The following is a 16,676-nucleotide window of genomic DNA, read 5'->3' on the forward strand; positions in this document are numbered from 1 at the left end:
TTCAATGTAACAAGACAGACGCAAAGCAGCTTCCCCTAATTACCCTACAATGTATTGTCTGTGCTTCTGCATTTAGTGCTTAGTTGCATCCAGCGCAACCCTCTGCGGGATTTTCAAAAAGGACAGTATTTTCTGTCTTCAACAAGGTTCAACCCCCAGTGCAATCTACAACCACTTGGACCATCACAGACAGCAGCATCGACACACTGCTAGGCTTGAAGGGTAAAATGAATTTTTTTCATGCGTTTTAAATGGGTTTCTTTCATTGTAGGACAAAGATGATAATCTTGTTAAATTGTATAGCTGTGTTAGCCCTTTGTACACAGCAGGCAACAGTTTATTTTTCAGCTATTCATTACAATAGCAATTACTTTGTCAGCTAGTCCCCACACATATCCTACGGGCCAGATTCTGGCTCTACGCTGAAAGTGCACAGCCACCCCCATCCAAGAGCAGCCAGGATCCCAATGCCAGTGCTTCCCAAACACAAAATCTGTCTCGCCACAGCGCTGCCAGTTGGCCAAAAGCAACGCACACACCAGTGAGACTGCGGAGAGAGCACGGCTGCACAGCCAACAGGAGGAATATGCTACACCATCGAAAAAAGCAGCAGCAATCTCTCCAAGACCACTGGCATGAATTCTGCCTGCCTTTGCATGCCAGGCAACTCTAGCTACTATCACTGTATTAAGGGCCTGATCCCATCTTCAAAGACTAGGACTCTACCCACCAGCTTCAATTCCCGTTAGTCTGTGCTCCAATGACATCTAAACACAGAACATGCAATACAGGAAGGGGCACCACCCAGGGTGTCCGGCTGTTGGTTCTGATGAGCAAAATTCAAAAGGTAGGTGATCAATTACATCAATAACATTTTACATCAATAACATTTTACTACATATTTTATTACATCAATGGCTTGAAAAAATTTTATTTGATGTCAGCAAACATTGGAAATCATAGAAAAATGAATTATGTAGAATTTCACAAAGGAATTTACCCCACTATAATTCCTCATACAGTAAAATAATTCAAAACCAAATGTTACTTTTCAGTGGCTAAGCAATTTTATAATGCTATGAACATTCATCACAGTAAGTGTGCTGAATAATAGAAAACAGGCAAAAAAGACATTTAAAATATTACTTACAACAGCATTATTACAACATACTTTCTTTAAAATCCCAACGAGTATTTTATCACTTCAAAAGCTATACAGCATTTCCATTATATTTGCAAACTTAACCTTATACATCTTTTAAAATCTTGAAAAAACTTTTTTTAAGCAATCTATAAGCAGTTAACAAAATTGATAAAATCTACATAATGGAATACTATACACTCCAGTATAAATTTTATTTTAGGAGAATATGAATGTAAACACTCATTATTATACAACATGCATAGACTATACTGACCTTCCATCTTCTGAACTGTAACTTTCACTGCAATTGTGCTTTACTATCAACAGGAAAAGCTGCATTAATCCAGGGAGTGGCAGAAAGTATTTGCTTTAGGGGCATTGCACAAGATCACTAGATTTTGACTTGCTGAAGACAAGTTGGAGCTAATAAAATGATTTTTTAAGTGTAAATATCAGGCCACTCATTGTTGAATGGGCTACGCATAATTTTATACAGATTTGAAAAAACACAGATCAGAAAAAAATCTCATGACAATTTTGCAGTTCCTTGACTTGGAGATTTATGTTCACAAATCCAGTGATCAAGTTAGTGTAATGCACTGTTTGGCTCATATTTGGTGTGCAAGAATACCAACAGCATATTAGCGATTTAGAGGATAAAAACTGAAATTTAAAGTGACAATGAGTGTATTTTAATACATAATGTTTCAGATGTGTTTGTACAGGAAAGAAAAATGTTTGTCAGGACATTGCTTTAAGAGAATAAGAGTTTCACTCTTACATTAGCTATTACAAAAGTGTTCTAGTGAATATTTATGGGGTCTTCCTGGTTGCAAACTTGTAAAAATATATTAAGAATTCATTATCCCCATTGGTATTAAATATATCAAGACACAACCACTGTGGTTGCATTACCAGTTATGGCTACTATGGTCTTAAGCATCTGATTGTACATTGTTGCTATATTGTTAAGCACAACTGAGGCATGTATTTTTTTCCCTTGGTTATAAGATTATTTTACAAAAATTGATCACTGTTTCAAACCAGTTAAACACGAATATTCAAGTAACAAGGTTTTTTTAATGGATAAGCGAAAAAAGAAGTTACCTAGCACTTTACACAGCTACATAAAAATTAAATAGAACAAATGAAATTTGTTTATGCATATGCAATACACTTTTATATCTTTAAGATTTCTAAAACTAAAACTTAAACTATCATTTTCTTTAACGATACCATATTTTGCACAATAACTTATACTTAGGAGAAATAATTTCCCATTTTCCACAAAATATATATAATTATGACATTCACATTGATAGTTTAAGAAACAAAACTTAAGTGAGTATTCTATATCTTATGCAGTAATCTTTGTGGACCCTTCTAATCAGAATGCAACCAGTTGGTATATCTAATGCTTGATCCATTAAAAAAAAAAGAAAAAAAAGGGTCTTCACTTAAACAAGACCAAACCATTTAAACTTTTAAAAGCTAAAATGATTTTATCGCATTTAAAAACATAATAGTTAAAGAGAATGTAAAAAACTAAACGTTTAAAATACAGTGCTATTATATTGTATGTATCAACTACAATAAGATAGCAGTCAACTGAAAAGTAATCAAACAACTTTTTTCTTCCTAATATCATGAATTATACATGTTTCCCTCCACCCTTTGGGGATGAAGCCAAAACACAACTTTTCTGATAATAAGATGGACAGATTTGAGGGCAAAAACCTACAAGTCCTCACAGCTATCTAACTAGCCAGTAGAAACTTTTACAGATGAATTTCACCAGCTGGGATGCAAGTCTACGCGGTCCTCTCACACTGGCAAGAGCCTCTCTCAGAACATTTCTACCAGCAGGAAGTTTATACTAGAGTATTTCTAATGAGCGTCATTGCTTTACACCAGAAGTGTCAGCTGAATTCATAATGCTCTTTGCCCATCTTTAATCCTAATTCACACTGACTAGCAACTACTGTCCTTTCTCACTAGAGACTCCCCATCCCCAGCTTGCACAGACCAGAGGAGCGCGTGCAGGTCCACCACCGAAGCTGCCAGTTCACATAAACAGCTGTAGAGATGTTGCCACTACCTTGGGCTGCCTTAAGGGATTACAGGTTTCTAATACAGAGAGCAGGGAATAGCTCCCTTCCAACCTCCCAGCACCTAAAAGGCTCTGTCTGGAGCTACCAGAATGAAGGTGATCAGAAATAGCCATAGAAGCAGCTGAAATGAGCACTTTCTGGGCTCCACACTCTAGCTTGCCCTAGGAAATGCCTATCCGCTCCTTCATGTCATCACTTGATTTCTGATGTTGAAACACTTCCCCCACACAAGGTCCAAGGAGGAGACAACCACAGCGATAAACAAGGCCACTTCCCCTGCCTTTCCTGGGGTTATGCCTACACTGAAGGTGGTGCGATAGCAGCTCTGTGCATGTTAGCAGGCTGGCTTTAAGCTAGCTAGCTCAGGTACAGAGAAAGGAGCCGTCACAGCACAGAGCACAGCGTGGCCCAGCTGCTCAAACATCAGCACCAAGTGTGGGGCTAGACTCCAAGTTGCAGCACCTCAGCTGTAGGACATGGGCTAGCTCATTTCAGGTTGAGTTAAGAAAGGCTGGTGCCACACACTGCTGTGTGCCATCCTGGCTCAAACCCTCTGTAGAGGGAGAGAGGCAAAGAAGGTCCTTTTCTGCACCCACAAAGACAGCTTTTGGTTTCTTCCAACATCATTAAATTAACCATTTTAAAATGAATAGTGTTATTTTGCAGCTTTCCACTGGGCAAAAAGTAATACTGCTGCTTTGAGCTTCTCTAAGTACTGTCTGCTTGGCAGTCAGTAGCAAACATCTTGGTCAAGGTGCGAAGCCTGAATACAGGACTTTCAAGAACAGCTCCAGTTCAAACCAGCCAGGTAGGCCACAGCACAGGTCATCTGAGCAGAGGGCTGGGGATTTGAAAGCTGCATGCACCAAGTATTTGGAAAAGCACCTCTTAGATTATAAATTGCATATTTTGGTTCAGAACATGAAAGCGATGTGTGCTTCACAAGGGTTAAAATTGCCAATGAAATTAACCCGGTTCTCCTCTATTTAAAGTTCCAAGAGACCAAAAACTACTTTTTTGAAGCTGAATTTTGTGTTCCAACCCTTGTCCAGGCTTCCAGTGGGAGAAGTAGTTTGATGTCTTTGGCAAACAGCACTCTGAAGAGGAACGAGACACTGGGACAGAGAGTGACCTATGGTAGCCAAATGTAAAAAGGCACATATTCCAAAAGGAGAGGCACCAGAGAAAGTTTGTTTTGACTTAATCCCACAGAGGATCAGGAAAAAGAAAGTTGTGTAGCACTCATTTAACAAGTTACAATGCAAATGCTGAATGCCAGGGGTTAAATAGCGTATCAAACAGTTTCAGGTTACGTATTCCCTTTTGCACTAAATAAAAGCCGTTAAAATATACAGGAATAAAATGCTCAGTTAGGGAGCTTTCTATGAAGCAAGAACACACAAATACAGTGCAAAGAATTGCACAAACCAGAAGTGTAATCAGTTACATTTACAACCTTGGACTGACCCAACCTCAGAAATAACATTTCCTACCACTTTGCATTATTCACGATTGCTTGTTAACAGGCCCTGTCATTTCAGAACAAACCTGACACCACTGGCATGTGCACAGGCCTCTCCTTTATAGAAAGCTCACTAATAATAGTGTCATCGTAAGAATACACAGGAAGCGGAGACCACAAGGCCATGCAGCAATACATACTTATACCCTACGGACCAAGTATTATAAGAACTCCTAATGTGTAGAGTTACTGTGGGGCTGCTAAGGAGCTCCTTGTTTTGCAGGTTGGTCAAAATTTACAGACAGGTGTTACTGGTTCTAGAAATCTCCATGCTTAAGCAGGACATTGATGAAATGGAGAGCTGAGCTACCTGGGAGCTTTTGAAAGAAAGTGGAGGCAGTATGGAGGAATGAGGGGAGATTAAGGCAGATGTAGCACAGGACTGGAAGCGTTTGCCTTTTTTTGGTAATAGCTGCTTGTCCACAGATATGATGCAGATGGCTGTCTGAGGTTTGCTAATACCTGATATCCTGGATAACACAGTAGTCAACACAAATTGTTCTAGGCTACAGCACCTTCTCACGAAGCAGATGCATATCTGACATCAAGAACAGAAGTAGCCTGGAGGGAAGGGGGAGGGGGAAAAAAAGGAGATGTTTAGTTTAAAAATGAATACACACATGCTTTCTTGCATCTCCAAGCTTCACCCTAGATCCAAGGTACTGAAAGCAACAAGACAGACAACCCTGGCATACGGTAAGGAATCAGAGCAGCTTCCCCTATTCTGAGCCACATGGGATTTCTTTGGAACATTAACAAGAATAAGCCCGGAGTTGAGGCTGCTTTGTAATCAGCAATCTCACCTCCCCCCGCTTCAGAAAAAGGAACTGTGGCCACTCGCCATGAAAACACACTGAAGGGGAAAGCCCAAAGCTGTCAGAGGGCTGACAAAGCTTTTAGTAGGCTGGCAGCCAAGCAGACATAAAGGCCTGCCAGAGAAGAGCACCTGAGGAGCCTGTGTATTAGACCAGCTAAGCCTCTGCCTGGCTACCATGTGATGGAGCCCAGCTGATGCAACTTCAACAGCCTGTGCAAGAAGTGCTCTCAGCAGCAGACCCCAGTTGCACGGCACTGTACAGCTCAGGAGGGACCAAGCACTCCCCTCCTAGCCTATACAGATCATCCACATGATAATTCAATCACATGTCACTTAGCCCACAAAAGTACTCAAAAAGGCACCAGGCACCCAGTCGCCTACAGCACTGTGCTTATGTTACCTCTGAAGGCAGGAACACCACATCTAGAGTCACTCTAGGAGGCAACATTTCTGTCTGATTTGCTCAGGCACTGTGATGGCCATCAGATTTCAACTATGCAACATCCTTCCTCTTGCAATTGTACAAAAAGCTATGGCTCAGTAGTTAAAACCCCCTCCATGCCGCCAGCACCTTCCTCCTCCCAACCGCGACACACCAGTTCCTACTGTCCAGAATAGGCTTCATCAAGAACCGCAAGCCACACGGTGCTAGCGTAAGGCAAACATGGTAAGTCATGGCTGGCAGCTCTTTGCCACCCTGCCTGGCTCCTCCCCGTGTTGGTCTGCTACACAGAGCACGGTCAGGCAGGCTCCGAGCCTGGCTTGGTCCTCATCTGTCATTTCTGCAGGGCACCGTGAACTGCCTTACTCTTGCAGTAGCGGCTTTTTCTCTGGCCTTTGCAGCCATTCCCACTGGCCTATCTTCTTTGCCTACTTCCCACCACTCAGTGCTTGCTCAGGTCCAGCCTGGGCACTCCCCACTGCTAGTTTAGGGACTATGACTCCTGCTCCACCAGCCATTTCACCCTGACCGTGCTCCCACACCTCCACTCTCCCTGCCACCTCTTCCCTCTTCCTCTGTCAACACATCGGGGATCCTCACTGCACCAGGATGCAAGCACTTGACCACATCAGCAAACTCCAGTTCCTGCTACTACCCCCAACACTTGTTTCCTGTCTCAAGTGAAGCTCCCTTTGACTGTAACTTTCAGGAGAAAGGGTTCATCTGAAGCCAGGAAGAATCTCTGCGGGGTCAGAGAGGAAGAAGTCTGCACTGCTGACCGATACAACTCTGTCAGTCACCAGAAAAGGCAGTGACGTTATCCATCTACTTTTCAAATGGGTGTCTAGGTACTAGTATGATTGCTTCTTTGCTCCATCTCTCAAGTCTGGAAAAATAGGGCAATTGAATCCTCCCCCTCCCCCCGAGAATGCAAGGTTTTTTTGAGTTTAGTTTTGTTCATTTTTCTATCATTGGCCCTAGTCCCCAAATACAGGCATCTTTGAAGAACATATCCCTAGGATTTGTGAAGCACTGAAGTCCTACTCTTTGAATGGCTGAACATGGCAATGCACAAGTGAACCAGCCACAGTCAGGGCAACTTATAAAAAATATACAGTACACAGAAATCTTACAGGGAACAACCTTTAGTCCACTAGAGAACAAAATTCACCTTTTGCTGTTGAGTGTGCTTGCATTTGACAAGGTGCAGATTTTGTGCCAAGCCGTCTAATAAAATTAGGCCAAAGGGAGCCCCAACATCAGATATTTTCACATGCAAACCTCTGGCTGGGCTTTTCTTTTGCAACACTGTGTTAATATTACATTTTTGTAACTTCCATATTTAAATACTCTGCAGTCTCTTAGTTAACTTTAAACATAGTCTTTGGAGAAGCATTATCTCAGTGAACCTCCTTCAAGAAGGAGAGCAGAAAAGGCTGTGCCTAGAATTTCTGCCTTCACAGAAACCATTGTAATTCAAGGAAACTCTGCCTCTAGGCAATTCCAGGGTGAACAGTTTTGTACACTTGCCCTGTTTATAGCTTTCTTCCCTTCCCCTAAGTAAAACCATTCCATAATCACAAATGAAAGAAGGAGCTTTTCCTCAGAAGTCTGAGGTTTCTCAGAGCCAAACCTAGAACAGCTTGGAGAACTGAGTGCAGGGAAAGCATCCAACTGAGATAAAAACCTGTGTTTCAGCAGTAAAAGGCATGAAAACGTCCATGTGCTGATGAGATACCATCAGAGGCTGAAAATTAAGTGTTCTCTTCCCACTTTCATTTATGCCTGGAATTCCCAAAAATCAGCTCTGGGATCTGTATATCCAGCAGAAGTGAAATAAATAAAATGAAAATATATTTGAGCATATTTTAGTAGTAAAAACAGGCTGATTGAAGATTATGAAAAATGGCTTTTGCAGGGAGTCTATACATCTGAGCTAAGCTCAGACTGGGAACTTTTGGTGGCTTTTAAATTGGATTTACCTCATCTTCCTCTTCTGACATTTTAGTGGAATTATCGGGGGATTTTACAGGCTTCTGGCTATTGGTTCCATTTGTCTCCTCTTTGCCGTGCTCTGCCTCCCACTCCTGTAGAACTTCATCTATGTTGAAGCGACGTCGGTAATTTACAAAAAAGTTTTTCACTTGCACCACAGATTTGTTTCCAATCACATCAGAGATTGCCTGAAAGTCTCGGCCATATTTCCTGATTGCTGAAAGCAACAACAAAAAAAAAAAAAAANAAAAAAAAAAAAAAAAGCAAAGTGATAATTCCACAAAGACCACAGATCAAGCTCAAATCACAGCATGAGGATCCAAAGCTGAGCTTCACAGTTTCAAGCCTCTCTGACTAAACTAGCAAGAAAGGTTGTAAATTGGTCATGAGACACAGTTAACACTAGCTCCAGAAAAGAGAAGGCAATGGAGGTGTAGTGAAGACATGCAGAGCCAACTCTAGAAGAGCTGGGTAGGATGAGACAAGCAGGAAAACAGCAAACCTGTCTGTATTACTTGAGAAGTTACACTGGCAAAGAGCATAACAGTGACCCCAGCAGTTTCACTTTCTAAAAACTTGGACAACCAGAGATTATGTGCAAACACTCAAGGTGCTATTTACATTGCAGAGGGTGGGGGGTTTGTTTCCTTGTTCAATTCCTTTCTTTGGGCATTAATATCCAGCAATGTCAAAAGCCTTCAGTAGCCACTGAAGGGAAATACTGCTCCGAAATGAGACTTGTAGTTCCATACCTTGCACAGCAAGAAGCTGCTCATCCGTGGTCCAACGTGCATTAAATTTCTGAACGACCTAGATGTCAAAAATAATTAGGTAATTCCATTTGCATAAACAACAACTTTCACTTGTATCTGAGCTCAGAAAAACATCACAACAACACAGCAAGGAATTAACTGCTAGTCAAGCCACATCTTTTTTTTAGTAGTAACAATGTTTTTAAAGAACTGTATGGGGCATCCAGCCAGTTAACTGTGAAATACATTAAGTCTGTCAGTTACTGGCAATGCAAAAAGATAGGGAATGGTCTGAGCAGATGATCAAGAGCCACAAACTCTTCAGAAGTACATGCTTGTCTTTACCACAGACACCTTCTGTAATCTTGGTCAAGTTATTTCCAGCCTGAGGTGCCAGAGTTGGAAGGAAAAGAGGAAAAGCACCAAGTGCCGAGAGAAAGATAGGCCATTAACATCTCTCCTATATTTCTTAGCATTTAGAGCCCAGTGATGACCTCTCTCACAGAGACACTTGGATATAACACTCTGAAAAGAACATGGTATGCCTGGGGTACCAATGATTCTGTTAGAAACCGATTTCCCAAGTTAAACACTGCTTTGTTACTTTCTTCTCACCTCCCATCTCCATAACGCAACACCAGTGAATACGGCAATGGTCTGGATTCACACTACGACAACTAATAGTATATTGGTTCTAGTTATCAGCAAAAGAAATAGCACTGATGTGTAAATTAGCAATTATTAGCAATTATCTTCACAGCAAACAAAGGTCAGAAAATGGTCCTACCTCTGGAAGTCTGTATTGTTCTATCCCACCTTCAAGTTTTTCTTTGAGAGCGCTGTTTGTCTGTTTGATATTCTGAATCTGAAAATAAAGTTTCATCCCTTTAACAAGGATAAAAATCTTTCAACAAGCCTTCTTTCAGCAGCCCTGGCAAGAACCCCTCAAGCTCAGCATTCCAGTTCTCCTTACAGCCTCTTTTTTTCTAAAGAAATTTTTATACTGCAATAAAGGAATGTAAAAACAGCTGGGACATCAGGAGACCCATAAATTTATTCCATCCTGTCTGCAAGTTATTTGGATCAAGAACTGCCCCAGCTTTCAGGTCTGTATAGTGCTCAGTACAAGAAGGAAGGTCCTGTTCACAGCATGTAATGAATCAAGACTGCTAGAGAGTTTCTCCCAGAGTTCCAAGGAGGCGGTTTCAGGCCAAAATACCAATTCTATTAAGTTTAATAAAGAGCTTCAGCCAGATCTGTGCTCTAAAAACAGTTAAAATGTTCAGATCTAGGAAAGAGTCTAGTACTAAACCTGTCTTTGCTAACAGATGTTTGAAAAAACATTTGTCCATAACTGTTTTAAAGACAGATCCATCAGAGAGGCAAAAGCTACACAGGAAAGTTTGCATGATACCTGTCTAGGAAAGAAGAAAAAAACACATATCAAAACTTCACATGAAAAAGAAATGAAGTTATAAATGCTAAGATCCAATTAAAAATAAACACTCAATGAGTACGCAGTCCTCACCTCACCATGCACTACCTGGCACTCTGTTCATGCACAGCCTCGACAGGGAGTCACTTAAAATCAAATGGCTATAGGAAAGGCTGGAAAAGAAGCCCACACAGTAACGATGACAGCACAGTATCTGCTCCCTGTGAGAGCTCTGGCTGTTCCAAAAGCAGCATAGGAAAAGGTAAATGAAGTTAATTGCTGCAGATAGAAACTAGATACTGTTGAAATCAATGCCATCTGAAGAAAGTTCACAGTTAAACCACGAGGAACTCCAGACTGCAAGACACACTGACAGCCAACAGATACTCCTTCAGAAGTGTCAGCAGCTTTTTGGACACACAGATCACAGCTATAGACTTTTTCTCACTTCATTTTAGGTACAAAGCAGGCTACCACAGAACTAAAGCATAACAAAAGTAAAGCACAGGACTGCATTAATTGATAGCACAAGGCTGACAGCTTATTAAGCCACACAATGATAAGAATCATCACAGTCAAGCTGAATCCCTGGGAACACTGCAGACTGTGACAGACACCATCACCTGAAGTAGCAAACAAAGTTATTCTTGAGTTATCCCATCTGTACCTGTCGTTTGATTGAGACTAACTCCATGTCCAGTTGTCTGAGTACAGTCGTAGCAGCTGTTGCATTGGCAGAAACGGCCTCCACATCTTCTTGGGAAAGGAACATTCCTTTAGGAGGTTTCCTCTTCGCTCTGTTCTTGGCCTGTGTACTGTGCTTTTCTTTCTTCACCTGAGGAACAGTTTCAGCGGGTGGCATCTGGGAAAGAGCAGTCATTTTACAAAATGCATGGCATGTTTTAAGTGACCAAATAAACACAACGTTAACTCATGCTGTGGGTACTCTTTTCAACAGCCCTGCAGTGATCAAGAAATCCAATTCTACATTCCTAAATCACTTTTCAAACCAGGATCTACACTGAGATTGGCGAGATGCTTTAATCATTCATCTTCAGGATCCTCAAAGCTTGGAGAATGTAAAAGGTAGCTTGCAAACACGAAGAAACTTTCTTGGTCTAGGCAGCATGTCATAGAAACACTGTATTCTACAAACCTGTCTTTCTTTCTAGGCAGCTTTTAATGTTCACAGAGATACTGGTTGCTTTTTCAGTCCCATTTTCATTTCTGGAACAGATGCCCAATTTTCATTATGTTAAATATTCCAGTAATTTGCAAACACTCCTAGACCCCTTTTCTTGATTTCATCACCCAGTCTCAACACATCAGTTTAACTGAACATCAGAAGGAAGAAAAATAGAATTTGGAGATGGGGAAGAACACAACTGGAAAGTTTACAGAGACTCACTTTTCTATGTGTCGGGGGGGGGGGAAAACCAAACTTATTTAAAGGCTAAAGATGACGGAGTGAGGTGACTACAAAGTAATTCTTATATCATTATATGGTTTCTTGGGAGCTGCTAAGTTTCCTTGCATAGCACTGACGGATATATAGCTGTTCCATTAAACGGATGCAGCTTTGCCCCCCAAAAAATTCAAGTCTCTTTTGGAAAAGGGAATATTTCACACACCACTAATTATTTTCATGGCTTTTCTTTTAAAGCAAAGAATTAGGCACACACCTCTAGCAGATATATTAGCTAAGATTCACTATAGATGCTTTCAAGAACACATTTAATTCTTTTTAATACCAAACCACCTCTTCCAGAAGTTGCTTTCAACAAGCAACTCATACCCAAGATTAATTTATTATCCAGTGGCTAGAATATTGCCAAGAACATAAAACAGGAGGTGGGGGGAGAGAAAGCAGAAAGGGGAGGCTGCACATCTGAAATCCTGTACTTGATCATTGCCAACTTTAAAACACCGGCTTCACTTTGTGCTATTGTTTCCCTCCTAATCTGCAGCTACAAGTAGCTTCTACACAGTCTGCAGCGTTCACTCATTAGTGAGCATTAAAACACTCACACATTCAAACCCACAGGAGGCTGTGCACAAAACCGCAAGCAAGCACATGGCTCTGCCTCCCAAAGACTGGAGAACCACAGTATAGCTGCAGGTAGATGAAACAAGGCTGCATGGGCTCAACAGCCAAAGCCATACAGGAGCAGTAATGCAGACAGTTGTCTGCTCCCAGCTTTCTTCTTCCCTCCGTTACTGCCCAGGGCTTCATGAGAGGCAGTGTCTAAGGCAAGCCCAAGAGCAAGAAATAACTATTATTGTTGCGGGCCAGATACCCAAATTCTTTTTGCAGTGGGATGGGCAAGCAGCAGAAACCAGACTGGTTGAGCTATGAACAAGCAAGGCAAGCTCTGCACTCTGCTTCAGAAGCAAGCGCTTTGATAACTGAGCCAGGTAAATTATTCAGCATGGATACACATTTCAGATTTATTCATATTTCATCTACATATAGAATTTCACAGGACCACGCAGTAATGCCCTGCAACAGGTTCAGGCTGTCGGGTGACAAACACACAATGCCTATAGTTAGAATATCCCAGAAGCCTCAACACAGAGCATAAATGAAAGCCCTTTCAGATGACCGTTTTGCCAAGTTCAGAGAGCGTGCAGCTATTCTGCACTGTTGACAAAAAGTCCGAACTCCAACAGAATGGTTTTTGACAACTCCAAATGCCTCTAAGCCCCAGTGATACTGCTCAAGCTCTGAGAATTTCAAAGTCTACCGTATGTGGAAACTCTTGTCTTCCTGGCCACCCATGTATCCCTATAGAATTAAATCAACTCACAAAAAAAAAAAAAAAAAAAAACCAACACACACACACACACACACACACAACACCACACACACAGAATTAAAATGCCAATAGAGGGGTTTAGCAGTGCTTTTCTGTTTATTTAGATATTGCCATTGCTATCCTGAACACTTTAATTGTACAAACCCCCTTCATAGAAACAAGGCCCCTTCCTCAGGTTTCACAGTTTAAAAAGAAAAGATTAAGTCATGTAGAAACACAGAATGAAAGAAGAGGCATTTCCAGGAACAACTGTCTCTGGAAGAAGGAAGATATTAAGAAAGAAGCTCTAGTTCATGACCTTTGTATCATGGAGTCACCATCTGAAGAAACTTGAATAGTTGCACTAACACTGAAACTACTAAAAATAAGGAAGATTCCCCCTCCAATGATCCCCAAAAGAGGAAACACAGATGAGAGGTTTCAGATACTCTAAGAAATCCCAGTATCACCCAACAAGTCATACAGTAATAACTGACATGTCTCAGAGCCAGGAAACCCATCTCTGCAGGGGTGGGACAAGGAGGTTCCTTACGGTAACAGTCCTGGGCTGGCAGTGCATCATCACCACTGCAAATCTGACCGCATCATTAAAAGATAGGTAATGATCAAGAAGGAACTTATTCCTCTCCTGGATTCCCACACTCTCTCTTGAGGGATTTTCAATCAGCCCCAGGCTCAAATACTGCAAAATCTAATCTGATTAACTCTGCACAGGCTATGCAGGTTTCCAGCTTCATTTTACCCTCCAGTACAATCGCTGTCCAGAAAAGCCCCCAGAAGGCTGCCTGCCATTGCAAACACAGCGTGTGACCACACACGCTTGGTGAGTTTTGGTGCTCTCGTTCAGGTTGGTGAGAGCACGCAGCGGCCCATATTAGTGTGAAAGGGAGGGCAGACAGTATCCTCCCATACAAGACTTTTTCTAAAGAAATGTCTTGATGGTAGCTATCTGCCATCTGCTCTGTTTTGGCCTTAAAACAGGCCCAGTTAAGTCTGCAAAGAACTACCGTTCCCTCTTCTGCAGCAAGCCCATGGCATGCCAGCATGGTAGGGAAGAAAGCAGCAATAAAGGGGATTGATAAGACTTCTCTTACAGATGCAAGTTTTCAAAGGGCTTAGGGTGAAATTAAAATAATGGGAAATGAGATTATAGCATTAATTATTTACAAGACACACTGGAGAGCTGCACACTCTGCAGCTTTGCCAAGGGAGAGTCCTTCCCATGTGGGTGTTGCTGAGGCTTTCAAGAGCTCAGCTTCTTGTAAGGGTGAATAGGAGTGTCTGCTATCACTCGCGTGGCTCCCAGGAAGTCATCACGTAGGCAGATTTCCTCAGGGCAAGCAACAGCTGGGCCCTTCTGGGAAGCCTAGAGAGCACTCCAGCACGGGTGGCGAACAGACCAGAATGCTGTGATTTATCTTTTTTTTTTTCCATTCAGAATAATTTGTTAGAGGAACTATTCTCACTGACAGGGACCAACAAAAAAGCTGCTCTAGGCCCTTATTTTTGCCTATTGTGCAATCACAGTCTAAAATAATTCTAGTGTTGTTTTTTCTACATAAAACCTTAAAAATTTTCAAAAAAAAAAAAAAAAGGATCCGAAGCTGAGAATGACTATGGGAGAGAAAGCAGGCTATGAGAAATCAGGAGAGGGAGCTACTTCAAGGAGAGAAGGCCTTAGGGCAAACTTCCTTTAGCATCCACTCACGCACACAACCCATGCTGCTGCGTTGCAGGGTTTTTGTTTAGAAACAGATAACCTGCAAGCTATACTAATGAAAATACTACCTACACTTTCCTGTTAAGCATCATAGACTAAGTTTTCAAAGGTGCCAGTTAGATTTTTGTGGCTCTATTCTCATTCAGAACTGTGTCCCCATTTACAATGAAGTATTTGGGATGAAAGTGTTATGTTTTAAATACATAAAATATTCTGCACGTAACAGGATAAGGCCTCTCTGCCAGACAATAATAAACTGGCCATACAAAAACTTTCTCTTTCACTGCTCACCACTGTAGCTGCAATCCTGGTGCTGCTGAAATCCTCCGTACTATTGTTGAGGATTTCAAAAGATCGGGAATTTACCTTAGCATCTATGGCTGCAGATAAACATGCTCTCGCTCCTCTACCTAGAGCAGTTTAAAGGACACATCCCCTCTCAACCAAGTCATCACAACAGTTCGTAAGTGGTTCTACTCCATTTCAGTGCGCAGTTAGCTTGACTTAAACCATCACTGAAGGTGGTTCAAGCTAACACAGCCAATCTTGAACCAAAAAGACTAGAAACATTCCCATAATATATTCTCATGTGATGATAAAGTCTTAAGTTTTCCTAACTTCATCCATAATAACTTATGTCTATACTTGTCTTGATCTAATAAAAATTCTGAAGACAATTCTTCTATTCCCATATGTCAACTACACAAAGCACAAATAAAGAAAATTAGATACTGTCAGCTTCTACACAAAGTAGTTAGTAAGTAAACACTTCCATTTGTATAGTAGTAAAAATATATATATATATATACCTCCTTTTTGCTCTCCTTGTTTTGTTCAACTTCAATATCAATAGGGTTATTTCCATTCGTTTCTTCCATTTCATCCTCACTGGAAGACAAAAGTAAGCACTACTGTATTATTTTGTGAGGCTCTGTTTTGCTGTAAATAGCATGCTGAAAGAAATGCATGGATGCAATAGCAAGTCCAACAGCTTTGCTTTGTAGTTTCAGTTTTGTTTTGTTTTTAGAGAGTCAAGTACTTCTTAATCATAAATATACTAGGGACTGTTTCTTGTAAAAGCTTCTACATAAACTTTTCAGTGGTGTATTTAGGCAAAATATGTCTGTTCAGATGAAGGCAAGATACATAAAATCAATTACTCAAGTCATCTTTTAAAGAAAATTGGACACTGAGCATTTAACTTCAGGCAAACCCAGACAGAAACAAAGACTCAGAACTGCAGCAAGGAGCTCTAAGATGGATTTCATACAGCTTCTTAACATTTAGCAAAAGAGACATGCACAAGATGAGTTCCCTCAGGAACAAGCATAAAAATGTTTATCAGTCACGTAATCTCACATTTAATTCTCTCCTGAAAAAGAAAAGAGGTATCAGTTACAGAATAATAACGGGCATGAAATTCGGGCCATAGTGAAAGTGACCTTGGCACACCTGGCCAGTTTGGCTTTATTGGAATTTTAATCAGACATTAAATCAAATATATTTTCACACACCTTTTAGAATTTTTGTACTGTACACAGCTAAAGTTAATTGCACCATTTGGGATGATGCCCAGAAAATGAAGAAATAACCTGATCTGATCAAAGCTTTTTTTAAAATTAGTTATTATATAAATATTAAACCTATTTTGTTACTTCAAACTTTACAGCCTAGGATAAGGGACTTCAGCTGGATCAGGTATGTCACACCAACACAGTGTGATGCAGGGCTGCACAGAGAAAACCTAGTGCAAGCTGCGTTACACTGCCTGGGTGCTGGAACCAGTCTCGACAGCTTCACCCAGGAGCAAGGGACAGCAGGCTCAGGGGGTACAGCAGGTATAGATAGGTGCTAATGAGCATACCTTGCTTGCGATACCAGCTCACAGTCCTCCTCCCCCCCCCCCGCTGCTGTGGCAGCTG

At 41.2% G+C, this 16,676-nt stretch overlaps 1 protein-coding gene across 3 annotated transcripts in view; it reads right to left on the reverse strand.

The window, feature by feature from the left end:
• Positions 1-1,048: 1,048 nt before the first annotated feature.
• Positions 1,049-16,676, reverse strand: part of RCOR1 (REST corepressor 1) — a 45,079-nt gene continuing 29,451 nt past the window's right edge. For 2 of the 3 annotated variants that reach the window (XM_026079546.1, XM_026079548.1), the window contains 6 exons: positions 15,564-15,642; positions 10,886-11,080; positions 9,571-9,648; positions 8,784-8,841; positions 8,019-8,248; positions 1,049-5,338 (listed from right to left, as the gene is read on the reverse strand). In XM_026079546.1, coding sequence (XP_025935331.1) covers positions 5,297-5,338; positions 8,019-8,248; positions 8,784-8,841; positions 9,571-9,648; positions 10,886-11,080; positions 15,564-15,642 — 682 coding nt within the window. In that variant the 3' untranslated portion in view covers positions 1,049-5,296. The other variant, XM_026079547.1, reaches the window with a different exon arrangement.

Source organism: Apteryx rowi, unplaced genomic scaffold (genome assembly GCF_003343035.1).
Source record: "Apteryx rowi isolate R43461 unplaced genomic scaffold, aptRow1 scaffold_5, whole genome shotgun sequence".
Taxonomy (NCBI): Eukaryota; Metazoa; Chordata; class Aves; order Apterygiformes; family Apterygidae; genus Apteryx; species Apteryx rowi.